The sequence below is a fragment of the Vipera ursinii genome (genome assembly GCF_947247035.1).
Source record: "Vipera ursinii genome assembly, chromosome: 2".
Lineage (NCBI taxonomy): Eukaryota > Metazoa > Chordata > Lepidosauria > Squamata > Viperidae > Vipera > Vipera ursinii.
Genome location: NC_139513.1, coordinates 265891581 through 265907139, shown reverse-complemented (window position 1 = coordinate 265907139; position 15559 = coordinate 265891581). Strand labels below are relative to the sequence as shown.

At 34.6% G+C, this 15559-nt stretch overlaps 1 protein-coding gene across 1 annotated transcript in view; it reads right to left on the bottom strand.

Annotated features, from left to right (window-relative positions):
* Positions 1–15559, bottom strand: part of SGTB (small glutamine rich tetratricopeptide repeat co-chaperone beta) — a 30570-nt gene that overhangs the window by 4503 nt on the left and 10508 nt on the right. The window contains exons 3-9 of the mRNA XM_083351671.1: positions 12242–12345; positions 11209–11278; positions 9196–9295; positions 4078–4182; positions 2088–2226; positions 1928–1990; positions 1257–1294 (exon numbers count right to left, since the gene is read on the bottom strand). Of these exons, the coding sequence (XP_083207797.1) occupies positions 1257–1294; positions 1928–1990; positions 2088–2226; positions 4078–4182; positions 9196–9295; positions 11209–11278; positions 12242–12345 (619 nt within the window). The remainder of the gene's footprint in view (positions 1–1256; positions 1295–1927; positions 1991–2087; positions 2227–4077; positions 4183–9195; positions 9296–11208; positions 11279–12241; positions 12346–15559) is intronic.

Here is a 15559-nt window from a genome sequence, read left to right as displayed (position 1 = left end):
GATGATAGATGAAAAGAACTTCAGGCTGCTACTTGTTTTTAAGGCATTTTTAATTTGCAAGTTGGACACATAATTAAAGGCAGAATTCAATGACGTAGCTGATGCAATGACTTGTAAGGTTCTCGAACTGTTTTCTCTGCGGAAACTTTTGGAGTAGTTTTTTTTTCTTCCTGGACTTATATAAGCAGACAAGGAAGAAACAGGCAACTGGGTTTGAGGGATGGATAATACTTCTTTTAGGGAAGGGACTACAATATCAATTACCTTGAAGAAGTGATCCCTTTCTACATAAAAGCTGAGAATGTAATGAGGATTTGGCTCGAAAGCATCCTGGATGAAGTGGATTTTAACCTGGGCATGTGATCAAAACATCCTGATCATCACCTAGATGGATAGAGTGGAGTGTTTCTTGCTCTATTGGGCCTCTCAGCAACATTCAAAACTATTGACACATCCTGAACAGCAGATGGAGGTTTAGTCAGTAAAACTTTACTCAGCTTTAGTTGATGCACCAGAGCCCGGGTGTCAAACTCACCACGTCACATGACGTGTCATGACGTATCACAACTTTTTTGGCATTGCCAGAGCCTCTGTATGATGAAACCGGCCTATGGGCCGGCAGTTTGACACCCCTGCACCAGAGTGACAATTTTTCAAGCAGCATATTCTGCTCAATAGTCACTGATGCTCTCTTTATCACATACTGCTCAAGGCTACCTCTCAACACTACTTACAAGCTTTATATTTTCTACTCTATTAGTATTATGAGTCACCTAGAATCTAAAAGTGTGGTGGAATATAAACGATGTCACCAGGGCTTTTTTTCTCATAGAATGCTCAGAATGGAGTTCTGGCACCTTTTTTGGATGGAACCTTGTAGGATAGGCAAGGCGGTCTGTATGACATGTGTGAGTTCCGGCACCTTTTTCTTTTACAAAAAAAGCACTGGATGTCACATAACACACATGTACTCATTGTATTAGGTTTTGAATTTCAGAAACTCATGAATTTTCTTTGAACCCATCGAAGAACAGATTCCACTGCCAGATTTTCTTCTTGAGTTCAAAAGCAGAGCTATAATCCCTTCTTCATCCTACCCTAACAAATGGAAAAATCATTGCTAGAAAGAAAATTGTTCAGTGAGATTTCAGTACTAAGTGTGTTTCCTGAAAGTGATGTGTGCTCACCCTAATCCTCTATGTTATGCTTGCTTTGTCACCTCTATGACAACACAGGTGGCCTGTGTTGATACTTACAGTTGCTGGACTTGAGGATTCTGCATTAAACTTGCTGCCTGAAATAGATGAAATAATTTCATCCACGATGAAGCCAAAATTAGGCAGGATAGTTTCATTGGCCAGTAGTACTGTGAGTAATGGTACACTTTCAAAGTCAAACTTTCTTGGTATTTAATTAATCTTAAAATCTATAGACTATGGTATCTCAATACAGCCCTATTATGAGTCTGGCTACTTATATAAGTAATATGTGGGGGTTTTTGAAGATGCCCCAACTGTCAGAAGCTCAGCTATCTAATCTTTTCTAGCGTGGGACCAAGCTATGAAATACTTTTCCAGAGAGTATATCTTTACCCCACCCTCAGTCTCCCAAGTTTTAGCAAAATATCAAAAACACTCTTTCACCAGGCTTTTAACTATTCAAACAGTTTTAATCGTCCTGGTGTTAAGAAAATTGCATGTCTCCATTGATTTTAATTGTATTGGTTTGATTGCTGAGTTTTTGTATTTTGCTTTCCAGTTACAAGGTGTTTTGAATAAGGGGAAAGGCAGGATTTAATTTTAATTAGTGACATCATCAACATCATCATCTTTATAAACAATGAAAATATTATGAGTAAGGAATAGTTAGCCAATATGAGAAACAGTAGAACCCAAGAACAAAAAAAATAATTTTGAAGTGCACTTACCATGCTAATGAAGGCAGGATTGTTTATCAAACTTGCCATATCAAAACTCAGACCAGTTCCAGTCTGAAAATAAATACATGTCAATTATAAGTAAAGAAGCATTGGATAACAAAAACATTTAAACAATGTATTATTACAAATGGTTTGAAAGCTAACTTACAGGACTGGACATGTCTCTTGATTTCTGTTCAGCTATTTTCAGATTTGATTTGTAAGAATCATTTTCTGGATCAAGATCCAGTGCCTTTTGGTAACTGTTAATTGCCTCTTGATATTTATTCATTGAAGTCAGAGCCAATCTAATATGAACAAAGGGAGCCAACAGGAAGACAATCTGAACAAATATTTCTATTTTTAAAAATCTATTCTTTAACAATATAAATACAGTTTAAATTGTAGAGAAAAGAATGGGCTCAAATCCATTATTTATTTATTTGTTTGTTTCGATTTATATACATTAAAAGTATGCCACACAGTAATAAAAAGGTTAATATATTCCTAGCTCTATAGCTTTATTTTAAAACAGCATTCACCAAATATTTATATTTGTTACTTTATTGTTCAGTTTATCTAGAGTCTAGTAGTAATGTTTTACTGCAATTTCATACCAGCTTCCCTCTGCCCCTTATCCCCACAACCTGTAGAATTGTTACTCATCCATGCTGAGGTGTTTTTGTAGGAGAAGAGCAGCCAGAGCTGGGGATAGGGGCAGAATAAAACACATCATCATTTTGGAGTCCTTGCATTATCACAAGTGATCCAAACCTAGCCCCTCCTTGACTTCCTTTGCCACTTATCTACTGCCAATTTAGTGTTGATCGTTAGTTGCCCAGATTCTTGTGTATAGGCTATTGTATATAGGCTATAGGCTGTATATAGTAAATAAATCATTTATGCTGCAACCTATACAAATGGTCTGATTCTTTGCATCTGACAGTTTTGTATGCAAATTCTGTGACTAAGGAAAGTTACAAGAAATACTTTTAAAAGCATGGACCATATATATAAATTTGTAATGATATAATATAGTAAATGTATAGCTAACAGTACCACACCACATACAAGGAGAATTTTATTACAATTTGCATACATTTAGAAAATAGGGAGTGGTATATAATTTCAGTTCTGTGTAACAGGATACCATGAGAAGTCGGCTTATCATATGGTTATATGCATATTACACTAACTTCTCACTTAGTAAATGGTACACAGCATTTGAAAAAGAATGTAAAGTACAGCATTTTTCTATTTGCAAGATAGTTTTCGGTAGCTTATAGATTTGTTACACAAAATAATCATCAGGTTCTAAAACCAAAGATCATTTCCCACAGTAAGATCAAACCTTACTTTTAAGAAGCTCAAATCTTGCTTATCTTGAAAATAATGAAAATAAAGAAGGAAGGAAGGAAGGAAGGAAGGAAGGAAGGAAGGAAGGAAGGAAGGAAGGATTTTGTACAAAGAAAAACTTTCTTGATTTGGCTTTTGCTGATTTTTCAGTTATAAGATAGAAGAATAGAAAGTAAAAAATGTTTTAAAAATGCATTGATTAACATACATGAAATTGTCTGAGACACCACAAGTCTCATTAATCCAAGAGGTAAAACCTCAAAATTAATTTATTTGGTTTTGAATTGAATTAAAATAATGACTTCAGAATGAAGTCATGCAGTAACCCAGACAGTCCTTTCATTTTGGGGGTATTAATTTGAAGAGCTTAGATTAATTAAATTGATTAAATTATTGTTATTCAGATTAATGAATTCAAATTAATCTTTTAGTTTCTTGGTAGTCAGGTAGAAAGATTTAGTAATTTGAGGTGCTGGCAAATATTTTAAACATTTAGAGCTTTTCCATTTTAGAGAACATGGTTCAGACTACTAGGATGAGGTTCATATTCCTCCTTTTGTGAGAAAATAGAAAAGGAGATAGAGGAAGAAGAATACCACAGAGATTAGAAAGTGTGGAGAACAATAGAGAACAAGGGAAAGAAGGGAAAGAAAGAACAAGACAAAGAAGAATATGGAGGGGGAAAAGAAATGAAAGAGTGTCAGAGAATGACATCATAGCAAATATAACAAAAAATAGAACAAGTCCCTTTTTGAAGGAGATGAGTGGTCCAGAAATGCAAGATATAACATTAATTTGCTTACCCCATTCTTCCATATGCTTTGCTGTATTTTGGATCTATTGCAATTGCTCTCTCACAGTCTTTTATTGCTTCACTGTGATTGTTCAGTTTACTTTGAGCAGCAGCTCTACGGTGTGAAAAAAGAGCAAAGCTCAAAAAATATAAAAGTCAACAAACTGATCTCCATCTGAACACCAACCATTAATACACTTATCATGTTGTCTCACTTTGAAAAAAAAAGCTGTAGATTGTTTTTCCACCCACCAATTTCATGTTTTTTGAATAAAAAGAATATCGAGAAAAAAGATCTACCAAAGTCACTTTCTATGTTTTGTCAAAAAACACATTCTTATAACAAATATTAAGAATACTTTCAGAGCTGTGTTCTTATACTTTTTGCTCTGGGACCCTTCCCACCTTTAAAAATTATGGAGGACCCCAAAAGTGCCTCTTTTTGTAAGACACACACACACACACACACACACAGCTTGTTTTCTAAAAAAAAAAAAGGTGCCGGAACTCAGAGGTGCTGTCACTGGGAGTGATGCTGGTGTCTTGCTACGGCATTGCCGCCCGTCCTTTGCACCCCCGCCCCTGCGGCTCACAGCCACATGCCGCGGGGATTCCCCTCCCTGCAGTTGCCATGCTGCGGCCCGTCCTGAGCTCCCACCCGGAGCTGCTCTGAACCCCGACCCAGAGCTGTGTTCCTCGTGGCAGTGGTCTCCGGCACCAAACAGTTGATGGCCTCCAGCACCGGCACTCTTTCTTTCCTTCCCAAAAATTGTGTTAATGAGTCCTCTCTAAGCTCTGCTGATCAGCTTGTCCTGGATTGTTTTGCTGCAAAACGGAATGGTTTGCAAGTTGCAGTTGAGACAGCCCATCTCATTTTAGATGTATCACATATAATTGAAGATTGTAATTAGTTGCGTGTGCACATTCAACAAGTGTGATGTATTTGTGCTGGCATTTGTAGGCCTCTTTCCAACCAAATCCAGAAAAATATGTAACAACCATTGGAATTCTCAATGCCATGTTTGATATTTCCCAGCAATCTGTTACTGGAAGGAAAAAGCAATCCCTGCTGCGTTACTGATCCCAGAGAAGCATTTGCATATATGCAGGTATCCTTAGGGTGCCATAGTTATGGATGAGAAATATTGGTTGCAAAGTTGGCATTTCTGGATGTAATACAGATATTTTGGACTTATTTTTGTTTCATTGCATTTTTGATATTTTTAAAAAGGTATATGCTACTGACTACGCTTATGCACATATGTAACATCTTTTGCTAGGATACATGACCACTGCTTGTCCAGAATGTGAAAATTGAAAGATTGTGACTAAACAAAATTTTAATGTACAGATAATACCACCAGAAATTATTTTAGCCTTTTTAATAAATGTTGTTATTGATGTTAAGCTCACCATGGAAAACATCATATATTGTTATGTATATATTAGGTTAATTATTTAAAGACTGAAGTGCAACATAACTAGATCCTAAATAATCTATTTTTCAAAACACACAACAGTCCAAACAGTAAAAGTAAAGTCCAAATTAAGAATATTTCATTAAGAATTGTTTAAAGTGGTTTAGTTGTAATAGATGGTTATAGATTTAAAATAGTTTTCAAGAGTATTTACAAAAGATACTATTTTTTTCTAGCATCAGCTAAATTAGACATATTACATTGAGAAAAACGTTTTTCATTTCTTTCCTGTTACCTTTATTGATTTCATTGCAGAGATGTTAACATAGGAAATAGATTATTTTGTTATCTAATTTTACCTTCCAAAAGACAGAAGCAGATGAAAAATGCGAGGTTCTTTCCTGTTGGCCTTTTTGAATTAGCTGTTTTAGATTCTAAAAGTTTAGTTCCTAAAGAAGTAACCTTGTAAATAATTTTAATGTCCTCCTCTAGTGCAGGGTAGGGAACCTTGGCTCTTTTATGACTCAAGGACTTCAACTCCCAGAATTCCTGAGCCAACATGGCTCAACTTGGAAACCTCTCTCTTTCCCCTCAGCATGGCTGGCTCAGGATTTCTGGGAGTTGAAGTCCATGAGTCATAAAAAAGAGCCAAGGGCCGGAACGCTGTTCTGAGCGTTCTATGAGAAAAAAAGCCCTGTGTGTGTGTGTGTATGTATACGTGAAAATCTACGAAAACAAATATATATATATATATATATATATATATATATATATATATATATATATATATATATATGTGTGTGTGTGTGTGTGTGTGTGTGTGTGTGTGTGTGTGTGTGTGTGTTGATGCATTCATAGAATATGTATTGATTCATGTCAAAATAACAATATTATACCCATTAGATATTAACATAAATATTTTTCATGAAAAATGTTATATTTTTAATTAAATAAAATTAATAATGAGAAGAGTGATCTTGTCTAGCAAATAATTTTGATTTTTGGATCTCTGAGGGGTCCCAGGGGTCCTCAGACCACACTTTAAAAACACTATCTAACTTATCTAAAGTTGGGAAAAAAGGATCTTCTGCTCCCTCTTTGGCTTCTGCAAGTCCAGTCTATCGGAGATCAATTGATACAATGCTTCAACAAGAAAAGGCTAATACCTTCCAAAAGGACACTCAAGCGACCCTACAAACAATTCAAGAGGCAATTGCTACTCACACGGTGGTCACATTGAGAAACCATGAGGAGTTGAAAAGTGATTTCGATAAAATGAATCAAAAAATTAACAATATGGATTCTCAATTTGAAAATTTTAAACAGATGATCACAGATAATCAACAAAGAATTCAAAAAATAGAAGATAAATCTACTGAGGTTGACCAGAAACTAGAAGTTTTAAAAGATGAAAATCAGAAATTGATCCAAATAAATGAGGAACTAGAAGACTTGATAGCTGGGATGGAGATGGAGAGAGCCTCATACTTTTTAAGATTTCAAAATATAATAGAAGATAAGGAAGAGGATCTCCTAGGCTTGATAACTGAATTATTGGCAGATGCATTAGGAACTGGGAAACAGCAAATGGAAAGAAATTAGACCAGATCTATCAAGTCAACTTAAACTATGCTAGAAGAAATAAAGTCCCTAGGGAAGTACATGTTAGATTTCTTAAAAGATCTACAAAAGGTGAGATTTTGAGAAGAGTAAGAGACGAACCTTTGAAATACAAAGAAAAAGAAATTGTAGTCCTCAAACAAATCCCTAGGAGAATAAGAGAATCCTGAAGAGAATACCATTATAACTAGGAAATTAATTGAAAAAGGAGTGAATTTCAGATGGCTGATTCCAGAAGGGATTTTAATTTACTGGGATATGAAAAGATATACAGTAGACTGGACACGCCACTTAAAGCAATGGAATTCTTCGACAACCATAGAACATTTTTGGAAAGAGGTGACCCTGAATCCGGTACAAAGAGAGAAACAAAGAAACAGGAAGAAATGGCAGTAGAAGGAGCAGTCAATCCAAGAGAAGAGGAAGAAATTAAAAACACATATACAGAAGAAGGAGCAAGACCAAGAGATCAGAGACAGATAAGATCGACTAAAAGATTAAGACCTAGATATAATGGAAAGAGATGGAAGACAGTGGGATTTTGTCAATGAATATAAATGGACTAAATTCTCCTTCAAAAAGGAGAAAAATCTTTACACGATTACAAAAATTAAAAATGGATATAATTTGTCTTCAAGAAACACATATTAAAAGACAACATTACAAGTTGTTAGAACAACCGAAAATTGGTAAACTTCACTTTGCATTAGCACTTCACAAGAAAGCTTTATACATTAAAGAAATGATGAACCCAAACAAATCTACATGGATGAAGAGGGGAGAATATTAATGGTGGAAATAATGATGGATCAAAAACAGATACTGATGGTAGCAATATATGCACCAAATGATAAACAAGAACAATTTTACCAAAAGTATATAAAAATATTAGATTTAAAGTGTGCAGAAATGGATAGATTGACTTTGAAGATAAAAGAGAAAGAAAATTCAGTGTACTTTAGAACATGGGATAATTTCTATCAATGGCTAGAAAAACAAGTTAGAGAGAAAGGAATGTGATATGTAATTTTGAATATATATTAGCAAGAAGGCTATTGAGTGATTAATTAACATATTGTTTATGATAATTAACTATTATCTATTATTGTTTGTTAAACACATGAACCCAGACATTATGCTGTTCGCTAAATATTGAGAATGTTATTTGGAAAAACCCCAACCCTAGCCCTAAACCAAATCCCAACCCCAACCCTGACCCCACCTTATTCCTAACCCTATAAAACTAATAAAATCTATACAAAAAAACCCACTACTCTAGAATTTATTAATAAACAAATCTCCAGGCCTGGGAGAAGAACCAGGTTTTTAAATACTTCTACAACATCAGAAGGCTATTCCCAGAGGACAGTGCTGTGTCAGAGAAGGCACAATTCCTAGGTCCTGACAGATGGTATGGTTGAACGCAATGTTTCTCAAATTCAATAATTTTAACGTGTGGAAGTCTAGAATTCCTCTGCCAGCATAGTGGTTACAGAATTCTGGAAGCTGAAGTCTACACATCTTAAAATTGCTGAAGTTGAGAAACATTGATTTAAATGGCTACAACCTGAAACAATCACCTCTGCCTGATCTTACCAGACAGACAGAAACCATGCAAGAGAGTCGGGTCCTCAAATAGCAATAACAATATCATTGTTGCATCATGTTGCTAACTCTTCAATGTCTCCTTAACTCAAACATATCGTTTCCTGGGATCATGTAGTTACTATGCAAGGACAGGAAAAGAAACAGCTTCTTACAAGAATACACACATGCCTTCCAAAGTATTTGTCCTGCTTCAGAACTGAAGAGCTGCACATTCCTAATACTAAGACTTGCCCATCTAACTCTACTAAAGTTTTTTTCAAAAGAAGTTCCATTGATCTCTACTGGGCCTTAAATTTCAAATAAGAAGATGGTTGATGACTGAGCCTAATTAAGGAAGGAAAATAAATACAGCAGTGAAATGTAATGACCAAAACAAAAACAAAAGTTTGGCATAGCATTCTGCCGAAGAGTGGTAATATAGACCGAGAGAAGTATAAATATAATTCAGAAATAAATATTCACATGCTTTATATGAACTTCACCTGTTGCAGTAATAGACCGCATTATTTGGATCTAATTCTATAGCCCTGGTGTAACAATCCACAGCAGCTGCATAATTGTCTTCTTTCATGTGATTATTACCTAAAATAAATCATCATAATAAAATGGTCATGAATAATTTAAATGATGAAATGCTGTTTTGAACAATAGGAGTGCTATAAAATAAACCACACAAGGTGGCACATTCCTTGAAAAACTGGCTCAAATTAGTGATCCATTACAGTTCAACAGCTAGAGTATCATAGCTGAAATGAAAACCTTTGTGTCCAGATGCCATGTCATGAATGATGGCAATTTTGGATGTCCTTTAACTTAAGTTGGTAATAATAATTACCTTAGAACACAGGAAAAACAATAATAGATTTAACCCATAGAACAATAACAGATTTAAATTATAGTTATAGAACTATAAAGAATAGTTTACAGTGGAACCAATTACCAATAATCTCAGAAATGGAATGTGTTTGAATGAAGCACCAGCCAGAAGATGGATAGCCATCTGTCAAAAATGCTTTAATTTGAGCAGGGAGTTGCTAATTGGAGTAGCAACAAAAATAGTTACTGCTTGCATTCTAATAAACCACTTATGAGATTGTATTCTTTTGTATGGGAGTCACTGAATATACAGTATATTATGATCTGAAAAGAAACAAATCATGTTACTAAAACGAAGCTGACAATGATAGAAGATGCAAATAAAGGCCTGATTCATGAAACAAGAAACTCTAAGGAATTTTAGCTTAATTTAATTTTAATTTAATTTAATAACATTTATATACCGCCCTTCTCCCTGAGGACTCAGGGCGGTTCACAGGGCAGAATAAAATAGTGAATACAAACATTAAAAAAGAGATTAAACAAATTGCCCTAGTTAAAAACAATATAAATACAACACTAAAAACCCCAAGAAAAGTTAAAAAACAAAAAATAAAATAACCCCAACACTCCCCCTCAGGCTAGGCCGGCTTGTACAAACAGAAATGTCTTAAGATCGCGACGAAAGGAGCGAAGATCGGGCGCCATCCGGAGCTCAACCGGTAGCTGATTCCACAGCTCCGGAGCGCCCACAGAGAAGGATCTCCCCCTGGGGGCCACCAATCGACATTCTCTGATCGGTGGCACCCTGAGGAGACCCTCTCTGTGGGAACGCACAGGGCGCAGGGAGCTTGATGCCGGCAGCAGATGTTCCCTGAGGTACTCCGGCCCCATGCCATGGAGTGCTTTAAATACCGTTACCAGTACCTTGAATCTTACCCGGAAGACAACTGGCAACCAATGCAGCTCACGGAGCAGAGGCGTAACGTGGGAGTATCGGGAGACTCCCAACACCACTCTCGCGGCTGCATTCTGTACCAGTTGGAGCTTCCGAGTAGTCCTCAAGGGCAGCCCCATGTAGAGAGCGTTGCAGTAGTCCAGACGAGAGGACACGAGCGCATGAGTGACCGTGCATAAATCGTCCCGGCTAAGATAGGGCCGCAACTGACGCACCAGGCGAACCTGTGCGAAGGCCCCCCTAGTCACGGCTCCTATATGGTCTTCCAAAGTGAGCCGTGAATCTAGGAGGACCCCCAAGTTGCGGGCCCTATCTACGGGGGGTAACAGTTCACCCCCCATAACCAATACAACATGCTATAAACCACAGGCTGCAAACCACAAAGTTTTAAATTAGTCTATACACTAGACCAAAATTAAAGCCATACTATGCTAATGTGATATATGATTTAAATGCAATATAACTTTCCAGTCCTAAATCCGAATTAGCATTTAAACTGATTTGCTGTACATTTTACGTTCTTGTGTTTTTTTATTCTTCCACAGCAGCCAGGAGACATTATACTTTAAACAGCTGTTCATTCCATACAACATCATCTATTAAACACTATCTGAGCATCTGTAATTCATTCATGCACTTATCTCTCATCATGACCAACAAATAAACTACATTATCAATGGCAGAAAGGATTCTTTTTTTCAATTTCTTTTCAGTTTCCTACCTTCATCCTTGAGCTGATCAGCTTTTTCAAGGTCCTCTGGCAAAGAATCTGAGAGAGGCAGAATCTCATTCTATGGTATTTTAGAGAAAGAGAAATATTATTTTCTATATCCCTTTATTTAGGGTCATTTATATCACTGATCTTAAACAAGCCACGAGGGGCCTATTCTGCAATAAATATCAGTAATGTAATATCAGGAAGAAATCAATGTTGTAAAGTAATTTTATTTTAGTGCACAGTATGTCAGAGCAGAGACACTATCCAAAATAGTAATCTGGGAGTACTCAAGTCTGCTCTTTCATTCTTGAGTTCCATTTACTATATTAATTTTGAACACAAGCACTAGGATAAGCAATGCACCGATCTATGCTGGATTTCACCATATTCAGTCAGCTCTGAGTCCATTTCTTACTTCTATATGTAAAGGAAGTGGATCTGATTGCCTTCTTTTGAAACATTTCTCATTCTCTTTATATATATTCAGATCTGAATGTAGGAAATATGCCAATTAAACCTAGTTTAAATATTAATCAGCAGTGTGTAACTAAGATATCTGATGTCAGAAAGTTTGTATCAAGGTATACAAAACTAAATTATAAACATTTATTTTCTGATTGGTATATCTAATAAAATGTACGTTTCTAATTAAGCTATTCTATTTACAACTGTACAATTATCATTTTTTGAACAAATCAGGATCTCAAATACATTTCAAACCATATTTTTAAATTGTGACATGTTGTCAATAATAGTCTGTCAATAATCTATCAATAGTTCTTGATCTATATGAAAACAAAATTTATCAGAAGTTGCAAAAAAAAGGGATGAAGATAAAATCTATAAGCTGAATAAAAATCTTTGGGCCAAGCTAACAAAAGTATCATAACATTTCATAAATATCACCTATAAGAAAGACATTCTTACAATTCTTTGGTAGCAAACTGGACTTAGAATTATCTATATAAAAGTGTACTCTATTAAATGTTTGAATCTCTATATAGATACAATAACACAAAAATTAATTCATTTGTACCTTATGACAGGAATCTGCAAATATTTCTATCAAACGTGAAGGTACTGCAAGACGGGTATCCTCTAGATTAATTTTGAAGACTGTCTCCAAACACTGAATTGCCACTAGAGAGAAATAAATTATTTTTAAAAAATAACGTGATGTTTATCATTATGTACAATGTAAATATCATACCATAATTGTTATCTGATCTTAAACCCAAAAACCAATAACCTGGGTTTCTGATTCCGATAACCTAAAGGGAATTTAACTTCCATAATGCACAGCTATCAAATAACATCTGATGACCATAAACTGGAATAAGATTGGAATGTAGGATGGATGAAGCCCCTTGTTAGCTATATTTTTTCTTCATGTTTTTATGCAATTAGTTCCCATCTACTGTGTTGTTGTTGTTGTTGTTGTTGTTGTTGTTGTTGTTGTTATACCTGTTTAGAGTCAGTTTGGAGATAGGCAGTACCTAAATTAAGTTCAGAAAGATATGAATCTGCAAGAAATCCAAGAAGAGTGTCGGACAATAAATCTAGGCCAACAATGAGAAAAAAAGTTACCGGTAATAAAGCATCGCCCTTAACCTGCCAATATGGTCTTTGTTAATTTTCACACAAACTCAAAATTGTTGAGATTCATACTGTAAATATAGTATACAGTATTTACAGTAGAAATCTCAAACATTTCTTTATGCAGTTGTGTATGATGATCTGACATTTGCTAGTTTTTGTGTTCCTTTAAATGGAATTTATATCTTCATGTTGAGTTACTGCTGATTGAACAAAGTTATTCCAACAAACAATAACTTTCATATTCTTTTAGTCAAGTGTTAATGAAACATTTTATAATTCCACAATATGTCTCTCAGAAGCCTACAGTGTATGATATATTCTGATGATGAAAATGGATTTCTGCCATCCTTAGGGGATCAAATTTTTTTTTTGAATTTTTCTTGTAAGTTTGTAAATCATATTTAAGTTGAGCTTCTCCGGATGTTTTCCACTTCAATCTGTAACCATCTCAACGTAAGAAAGCAACAACTTTATTTCTTTGCCTCTGAAGATGGCAGCCATAGTTGCCATAGTAAGGATACCAAAAAATTGGACTGTGGCCTATTAGACCAGAAGCTCATCACCATTTGACTGATCATGAAAGCCTGAATCAGTATATAAATGCTGTATCTTTCTTGTGACATTAATATGATGCTAACTCAACAATGTTTTCATGCTTACTGGACATTTCAGAAAAAAGCTGATACCTTCATTATGCTGAATGGATAAAATGATAGACTCTTACAGCTATGTTATGAGCTTCTATTACTATTGTTTTATTTTGGACAAATATTTGTATTTTTTTAAAAAAATGTGTATCTTTAATAAAATTTAAACATGTTGTTAAACATCCTGGAAATCTGAAACAATTTATGTAGAATTTTATTTATTTATACCACTGTTCCAATGGAAAATAGCTTCATTCCACATTTAGAGTTAGACTGATAATCTGCTTATGAACCGGCTTTCAACTGTTATAACGACTGATCAATATTAGTCTGTGCAGTGAAGATTTAATACTATATTTAAAAGCTAAACTTTGAAAACTTATCTTCCCTATCTTTTTTCCTTTTTTTATTTTTTCGATAGTAACATTATTAAGACTTATTATTGAATGAAGATTTCAACTGTGATTAAATAAAACGTGCTAACTTTACAATTCTATATTAATTTTAAATTTTGGGAAAGAAAACTTTTAAGTCTAGAATTAGTTTCAAGACTAACCCACTTTATAAAATTCTATAAATTTGTGTTACTTTATAGAAATTGCTAACTAAGCAAACAATTATCTTTATATTTCTTGGATGATTCCTGACTTCCAGACTCAACATGGAACTAATCATATTTTTAACAACCTATGATATATGCAAAATATATATAATCTCTTACCAGAAAGCTCAACAGAAAAACAAATAAATCACAATATGGCAAGAGAACACTCATCCACATACATAGTCTCCATTTACAATGCTGCACCAAACTACTGCAAACCCTAGGAATTGTTATGTTTTAAAATCTGCATTAGGCAACTCTAAATTTTCATATATATGCATAAGAGATGTAAAAAAATAAATCCAAAAGGAAGTTTCAGTAATCCATCCTAATCTACATTGCCAAGTAGATTATTTACTCCCTGTTGTACCATGTCTTCTTAAATGGTCACTAATTCTTCCTCTTCTACATGAAGTACACTCTTCCCCTAGTAGATCTCAAAAATTTCACTGCTATACAATATTCCCCATGTTCTCCTTGATAGTGATTTATTTGGCAGATCTGTTTATCTCTTTCCTACCTCATTTCTGTGGAGTGTTCCTAGGGAATTAATTCCTACCTTTCTAGTTAACATATTCTACTCACCTAGTAAATTGCTACTAAGGTGTTTGTCCTCTCCTAAATAAATTAAATGTCATCAGAAAGTCATCAGAAGAGAAGCAGAAGGAAGGAAGGAAGGAAGGAAGGAAGGAAGGAAGGAAGGAAGGAAGGAAGGAAGGAAGGAAGGAAGGAAGGAAGGAAGGAAGGAAGATAGTGCAAAGAAGCTTTGTGTTTATTTATACAGAAATTCCATAATTTTAATTAAACTTTCTCCTGAGTAAGGGAATTGATTTCCTTTGGATTAACACTGGATTTCCACATTTCACTAAGCCATAGGTTTAGCTACAGTTTTAAAGAATAAGCTATATTTAGCTGGGCTCATACTTTATGCTAAACTTAAATCAAAGAAACCACAATGTGGCTTAGCATATGTAAATCCAGATTATAGTAGCTTTAGTCTAAACTGATTTTGGTATATATTGTAGGAAACTACAGTAGTTTCAATTACTACATTGGAGTTATGTTTACAAATAAAAATTAAATAAAAAGTGAGGTTGCATGATTTCTGTAAGATATTCAGTAAGTCTCTAAGTTATGATAATGGATTAGAATTTTAATTCTCTTAATCACTAAAGAGTGAAATATTTTTATCATTTGATTTGAAGCAAGTGTTTTATAATACCTTTTAAAATTATTTTAAGAATATATCAAAATACTTTCCTAATTAAATATGTTTCTTAAAAAAATCAACATTTTATTGATATATAGAAAATCTCAAAATATTTCAAAGTACACTTATTACTTCAACCAACAATGCCTCTAAATGTAATTTTATTTGAATATTCTAAAATTAGATTCAGTTATCTAGATTTAACAGTAAACAAAATTTGTTCAGACATAAGCTTCACAATCTCAATCATATGCCTACATTCCCAAATACCTACAGCCTGGCCGGCAAGAATAA